The sequence below is a fragment of the Nothobranchius furzeri genome, chromosome 19 (assembly GCF_043380555.1).
Source record: "Nothobranchius furzeri strain GRZ-AD chromosome 19, NfurGRZ-RIMD1, whole genome shotgun sequence".
Lineage (NCBI taxonomy): Eukaryota > Metazoa > Chordata > Actinopteri > Cyprinodontiformes > Nothobranchiidae > Nothobranchius > Nothobranchius furzeri.
Genome location: NC_091759.1, coordinates 4,246,504 through 4,253,997, shown reverse-complemented (window position 1 = coordinate 4,253,997; position 7,494 = coordinate 4,246,504). Strand labels below are relative to the sequence as shown.

General features: G+C 41.7%; 1 protein-coding gene across 1 annotated transcript; it reads left to right on the top strand.

The window, feature by feature from the left end:
* The first annotated feature begins 1,545 nt into the window (after positions 1 to 1,545).
* LOC107394648 (26S proteasome non-ATPase regulatory subunit 4) lies at positions 1,546 to 7,322 on the top strand. Its single transcript, XM_015973679.3, has 10 exons — positions 1,546 to 1,915; positions 2,383 to 2,523; positions 2,717 to 2,831; positions 3,820 to 3,906; positions 3,990 to 4,058; positions 4,140 to 4,355; positions 4,679 to 4,778; positions 4,851 to 4,982; positions 5,057 to 5,103; positions 6,851 to 7,322. Exons 1-10 carry the CDS (start codon positions 1,752 to 1,754, stop codon positions 7,025 to 7,027), a joined length of 1,248 nt encoding a protein of 415 aa, XP_015829165.2. The 5' UTR covers positions 1,546 to 1,751; the 3' UTR covers positions 7,028 to 7,322.
* Positions 7,323 to 7,494: the final 172 nt, after the last annotated feature.

The window sequence follows — 7,494 nt, the reverse complement described above, 5'->3', positions numbered from 1 at the left end:
AATAAAACGACGTAAACAGACCATGCCACATTTTGAAGAGCAAGTCACCCCCTACCAGAATCTTAAGGTTGGTTTATGCTTGACGCGTCCGCGAGGTCCGCACGGCTCCGCGCGGAAAAGTTGCGTCATTTTAACAACCACGCCCCTCCACCGCGTCTCCGCACGGCCCAAGATTTCCGCAACGCGCACCTCGGAAAATTTCTAACCACGCGGACGGTCGGACGCGGAAAAACATGGCGGACCGGCACGGCAGAGGTTCGTAAATACAGACATTTGTATGATTCAGCTCTCAGAGATCACCGTGATCAACACGTTGTTAATAATTCTTGGAAAGAAATAGCTCGCACTGTCGGAAAAGACGAGAACGCTGATAAAAATGCTGAAATACCATGTTGTAAACAGTAATTTCTACTTCTACTATGGTGTAGTGTTGGATGCATGCCGTAGAGCTCCATGCTGCCCCGTTCAGTTTGGGAGAATATTGGTTCACCGCAGAGACGAGCCGCACAAACCATAAACGCTGCGAGTTGTGAAGCGCGTTCCAGCCGCGAGCCGCATCACCGCGTGGAAAGTGAATGCGTCAAGCATAAACCAAGCTTTACTCCACTCCCACCTCCTGCTTGAAAAATGCAAGTGCTGTTGCCTGGCAGACCAAGAGGGCAAAGCCACTAACAAATACACAGGCTCATAATGACATTGTGACATCATATGGTACCAGCTAACATCATCAGATAGGCCATTCCCCTCTGTACCTGGTCGGCCTTGCCCGGATAGCTCCAGTCGGCCCCAGACTGGCCCGGTTGATTCCACACATCCTTGCTTAGGTATGCAAGGAATGCAGTCAGAGACATTTTCAGCTTCTAGGTAATCAGCATGATAATGAATTGAGCATGCCTTAGGCCCATGTCGGCTGATTCTTCCCACCAATCAGAGGCTTGCTCTAATGGAAGGTGTGAATTTGCTGTCAGCAGTGGGTGTGTTGGCCCTGGTCAGCCTGAAGCAGACCACCTCAGAAAGAGGGCTGAAAAACACTCTTGTTGCACCCTGAAAAAAGGCAGGCCACCAAGATATGTAAGCAAGCTATGCTATCCGGGCCGGGCCGACCAGGTACAGATGGGAATGGCCCAAGAGTTTCCCCTACATACTCAGGCGTAGTGCTGCTCCACGGCTGAAATTCCAGCGCCATGCCTACGAGATCCCCCACACACACACACACACACATACGTGCCCTGAAGGGAAGCACTCCGAGCACGACCACCTCCCCCCTCTCTCACTGACAACGCACGGCAGTGAAACAGTCCACACCACGGCTGGAAAAATTTCTGGGGGAAACACTTATCATAGTGTACCTCTTAGCCAATAGCAATGGCAGATTTAAATTCAAATGTGGTGCAGAGTTTTAACCTAAAGACAATACAACACCAACTGTTTCAGGCAGAATATTTCAAAATTAACTAAGATGCACTAAATTGCCAAATAGTTCACTAGATGTGTCTACAGCATTAATAGACACTAATTTATATAATTTGTCAGCAGAAAAAAAAGTTGATTTGGGGGTGACTTGCTCTTGAAACTTGTATCTCCTTGGACAGAAAAGAAAAATTGGTGGCTCCAAATCTTATCGTCAATAATTTTACATTAAACTTAAACAATGAGTTTGAATTATTTAGTAGACTGTGCAGCCGAGTGTTATGTGGGTTTCAAAACTACAATGAGTTTGAATTATTTAGTAGACTGTGCAGCCGAGTGTTATGTGGGTTTCAAAACTACTACTTTATAAGCGTTTCAACCGTGGCATTTTACGTCCAATCATATTTTATCTTATTCAGCGTTCACCCAATAGCACAGGGGTTTGTCAGATTACGTCAGAGCAACAAGAAGTTTCCAAAATGGTGCTGGAAAGTACTATGGTTTGGTAAGTACATGAAAAATTGCGCTTTAAAGTGTATTTTACCTTTTAGCAAGTTATATAAATACGTATTAGTTCAGTGTTTGATCGTTTATTAAAATTAGGCGATAAATTAGGAAATATCCCAGCATGCTAGGCTAAAAACCGAGCGTTGACTGTTAGCTGAGTCATTGTTAGCTACAGTCAGGTCGGAATTATTGTAATTATTTTGCCGCTTTAAGTCCGATATCATGTATTGATGTTAGAGCCTAAATGTGTAAGTTTTTCGGTTTAAAACAGTAGTTGATTACACAAATGCTGGCATTGTTTTGATCAGCTGCTAATCGTCGCTTTAATTTTGCTATGTAGCAAGCCGAGTTTGTTTTTTTCCACAGAAACGTAGCTGAAGAGAAGCTGTGTCATTAAGTCTTCTAAGTCATTAACTAGTTTGTTTACAGACTAAAGTTTGAAAGTCAAACTGACATTTCCCTCAGTGTGGACAACAGCGAATACATGAGAAATGGAGATTTCCTACCCACGAGGCTACAGGCTCAACAAGATGCTGTCAACATCGTTTGTCACTCAAAAACACGCAGCAACCCAGAGAACAACGTGGGACTCATTACCATGGCAAAGTAAGCATGAATAAAATAATTGTGATCTTCTGAGCTCAGTAATGTTATCGATCGGGTTGCTGCAGCACTCCGTGCCACTAGAGGCGAGAGTAGACCGATGTGCTGAGGAGAGTTAAAGAGTTAAACAACACGCTACGACTGTATTTACTCCTTTATGATGAATAATGCTTTCCTGATGTTTTTGTTGTTGTAGTAACTGTGAAGTCCTCACCACACTGACACCAGATAGTGGTCGCATTCTGTCCAAACTCCACGCTGTCCAGCCTATAGGACAGATGTGCTTCTGTACGGGCATCAGAGTGGCTCATGTAGGTTCAAGCGTGGAGATGGTAACCTGGGCATTATAATGTTTTTATATTCTCTGTATTTCTCCTACTAAGATACATGGGTAACTATTTAATGGATACTTTTATTTTGAAATTATTCATGTGTGTTACATATTTGATCAATGTGATTCAAATGCACAATGTATTATGGGTGAAGGATGTGTTATTGTTGCAGCTCTACCACGGAGTCACAGCTGATGTGTCAGTCATCACCGGCACCAGGAACTCATTAAAATCCTGCTTAATGTAGTTTCTGACAGGAGATGCAAAACAAAACAAAAAAAAGTCTACGACATCAAATTGTAGATTTGTACTACGATCTCATATCTGTTACAACGTGACCTCATCAAGTACAAACATGTCTCAAAATGTGTCAAACATACCAATATGGTTTGGTTCCAGCTGAAAGTTTGTGCATTTTCTCAGAATTCTGTAAACAGCTGCTTCAGTGATGCTACTTAGTTAGCAGCTAGCTGTTATAAGAACTATATGCATAATCTGTAGAAATCACATTTGCTTTTGCTAATTATTATTAATTTTTATGTCATTTAACCCTGAAAAACTCCCCAGAGTTCAATGTAACTAAACTGGAACCCAAATCTGACTCACTTTTCATGAGTTTCTGCCCTAACCTGGGTGAAACTACCCAGTGTACAGTTTTTTTTTCCTTGATCAGCTGATGATTCATGGTAGAGCACTGAAATGTTCCTGTTTCTCTCTCATACACTTTCTCCCACTCTCGCTTATCTTCTTGGTCTTAGTGTAATATCAGCAGCTTCCCTTTTTCTTTGCTGCTTTTGGTTTACAGAAACAGCTACAGTAAATTTATTTAACCATATATACAAACAGTAATCGAGTCTTTTATCATATAAATTAATATTGTTGCATTCTCTTATGTTAAGTAAATCAAATGTTTTGCTTTGTGCAGAAGCCCCTCCTAAGTCTCCATGTTTTTGCTTTTCTCTTGTAGCTGGCCCTTAAGCACCGACAAGGTAAAAACCACAAAATGAGGATCATTGCTTTTGTTGGAAGTCCTGTAGAGGATAATGAAAAAGATGTGAGTTTAATATCTTGTTCTTGGATAGAAACGTTGATCTGTTAATGTGTGAGGACTGTGTAAACTCTGACCTGCGTTCTTAGCTTGTTAAGATGGCAAAGCGCTTGAAAAAGGAGAAAGTGAATGTGGACATCATCAACTTTGGAGAAGAGGTAATGAGTTATTGGTTTAGTTTAGTTTTCCACCATCCGAGTCTTTCTTCTGCTTTCAACCGCATGACTGTTTCGATTCAGGAGGCAAACACAGAAAAGCTGACTGCTTTCATCAACACTCTGAACGGGAAGGAGGGAGCAGGCTCCCACTTGGTCACTGTCCCTCCAGGGCCCAGCCTGGCGGACGCTTTGCTGTCCTCTCCCATCCTGGCTGGGGAAGGAAGCTCCATGGTGGGTCTCGGCGCCAGCGACTTTGAGTTTGGTGTGGATCCCAGCGCTGATCCAGAGCTGGCCCTGGTGAGAGACCCCGCAGAGCGCCGTAGATGATTTAAAAACGCCATAAAAGGAAATGAAAATGTTTTGACCTATAAAAGCAACCTAATAACACTAGATATGAATATTTTTCTTTCATTTTTCAAATATTGTAAAGCATTTTGTGACTTTAAGTTTCCCTTCAAGCTCTGTGTGTAATTATTACACTTTGACCTTGTGGGGTTTATCTGCAGACTCAGACGACGCCACCCACGCTTGAATGTTTCCCAGAGTGATATTGGGAACTTTCTCACATGAAAGCGGATATGGATGCTGGTGTTTTTAATTATCTTGTGCCTTGCTTTTAGGCCCTGCGTGTTTCTATGGAAGAGCAGCGACAGAGACAGGAGGAGGAGGCACGCAGAGCTGCTGCTGCTGAGGCAGGCGTGCCCACACCCAGTACTGATGGTAACTAAAATCTTTTTGTCATGTGTTGCATTGAATAAAAAATGGTAATGATTTCTTTTGTGCCCTTCACAGAATCAGAGGAGGCCTTACTGAAGATGTCCGTTTCTCAGCCTGAGGGTGATGCCGCAGCGCTTCCTGATTTCAGCAGCATGACAGAGGAGGAGCAGATAGCCTACGCCATGCAGATGTCTCTGGCTGGAGAGGGTTAGTTTTATTTGTGAAACTAATTTATGGGAGAAAAAGTTGGGTGTGTTGGATAAATTGTTATTTGTGAACAGAGTACGGTGAAACAGGAGCCCCCATGGACACCGCAGAATCAGCCAAGGTGAGTTGTGTTGTTGCAACTTTAATTTTTTAGATGCTTTTATTTTTGTTTTTTAACTCTGGTGTTTTAATGATTTTTTAGACCTTTTAAACCTTTTTCTAATTAAAGAAAACAAGACCTTGCAGGACTGCTGATGGCCAACCAACCTGAAGGTTTTGCTTAAAGAGCAAGTCACCCCCTACCAGAGTTTTACTCCACTCCCACTTCATGTTTGAAAAATGCAACAAAGCTGTTGCCTAGCACACCGAGAGGGCAGAGCCGCTAACAAATACACACACACACAGGCTCACAATGACATTGTGACATCATATGGTACCAGCTAACATTCTAGGGTACCTCTTAGCCAATAGCGATGGCAGATTTAAATTCAACTTCAGTGCAGAGTTTTTACCTGACAACGACACAACACTGCCAGTTTTAGGCAGAAAATTTAGATTTTTACTAAAATGCACTAAAGTGCAAAACTACTGACTTCACGTGTCTGCAGCACGATTAGACACACATTTATATAGTTTATCAGAACAAAAAGGTTGATTTGGGGGTGACTTGCTCTTTAATGTTGAAGGTTAAAAATAATCACAAAGGTAAAACTTTCTATTGGAGCTGAATTTTGGAGCTCCTAGTTGTAAAAAAGGCAAAGAAAACAATATTATTCAAATTCTGGTTTTGGAATAATAATAAAAATGTCAAAAAGAAACTTTGAATTAATTCATGGGTTCATTTTTTCAGGGCTACTTTATAAGGGCTGCATGGTGGCGCAGTGGTTAACACTGTTGCCTCGCAGCACGAAGGTTGCAGGTTCGAAACTCGGCTGCGGCCTTTCTGCGTGGAGTTGCGTGTTCTCCCCATGCATGCGTGGGTTTCCTCCGGGTACTCCGGTTTCCCCCACACATCACAACATGCCCTATAGGTTATAAACTGTAAGTCACTTTGGATAAAAGCGTTTGCTAAATGAATAAACATAAGCGAAAGAAAACTAATTTTAGTCCATAGCACAAAAACAATTCTTTATCATGACAACTCATTGAGCAAGAAAACACTACTGTTGGCGAGTCTAGCCACTGGGTCGCCGAGCAGCTTATTAGGGAATGTGTCGACGTGCCCTCAGAGCCGATCCATTCCAGGTTTAGATTCAAACGATTTTATTGTTTGTCAAAAATGTTTCCTTTAAAATGCATTTATCAGCGTTCACAAGCATCACACAACAAGAAAAATGAAAAGATCAACTAAGTAGAGGTATTAATCTATGCAGAAAGCATTTGAGCGGTCAGCAAAGGTTGGCTTCCCCATCACCTGCTCACTATACAATATCCCACGCATGTAAGCAACAGGTAAATAACAATCGATAGACACCACGTGACCCGAGACGACCACTAACCACCACAACTACCTAGATATGGATTTAGATCAGCAGGGGGCAGAGTTGTTGTTTAGTGGTGATTTAACTTCATGAGCTCATAAATTAAGATATCAGAATGACTGATCAAGTTAGAATCACTATAAACTATCATAAAGATGCATATTTGTAGTTTAGGATAAACTCAACAATTTTCAACAATCAGGTAATAGTTGAAAAAACAGGCAATTTAATTATCTACTTGAGCAAAACATAGGTAAGAAAGGGTAGAACAGCTGCTATGGAAGCCTGGATGGTATAGAAATGTTTAAAAAAATCTTAATGATTAAGTTTGAAAAGAAAAACTATTGAAACTAAATCTAAACTAGTTTAATTTTCTTATTTAAAAAGGAGGATGAGGAGGATGATTACGACGTGATGCAAGACCCAGAGTTCCTCCAGAGAGTCCTGCAGAACCTGCCTGGTGTTGATCCCAACAACGAGGCTATCCGAGACGCCATGGGCTCCCTGGCTTCCCAAACGGGAAACAAGCCGGACAGCAAAAAAGATGAAGAGAAGAAGAAATGAGCAGAGGAAACTAAAGATGAACAATTGCAGAATAATGCATGAATGAGATTGTTGGTGTGCCACACTGCACAGCAGCACTCTGCCATTTGGAATGACTCCTTCCAGATGCATGAAGGCACACACGTAGAATAAAAATGTGATGAATCAAACTAAAGAGCGTCTCTCAGAAATATAAACGAATACATTGGATGTGTTGAAATGGCTTAGTTAATTGATACAACAGAGGATTTGGGGAATAACTGATTTAGGTGAACATGACCTTGTGTGTTTTTGCAATAAAAACATTAGAATTGTGTTTTGGCTATGTTTCTATTCCTAAAGACTTCCGGTGAACTGAAAAAATGTGAAATAATTCATTTTAAAAAAGGGGGTTCATTTTAAGATGTTTTAAATCTTTTCCAGGTACGTTTCTGGTAGAAACCAAACATACGTGTCGTCTGCAGCATCCTCCGTACGCTCGCCCATCA

Coding starts and splice junctions, on each gene's coding strand:
- LOC107394648 (XM_015973679.3), top strand. CDS start 1,752: ATGTGGGTTTCAAAACTACTACTTTATAAGCGTTTCAACCGTGGCATT. Junction 1,916..2,382: donor CTGGAAAGTACTATGGTTTG/GTAAGTACATGA, acceptor CATTTCCCTCAG/TGTGGACAACAGCGAATACA. Junction 5,104..6,850: donor ACACCGCAGAATCAGCCAAG/GTGAGTTGTGTT, acceptor TTATTTAAAAAG/GAGGATGAGGAGGATGATTA.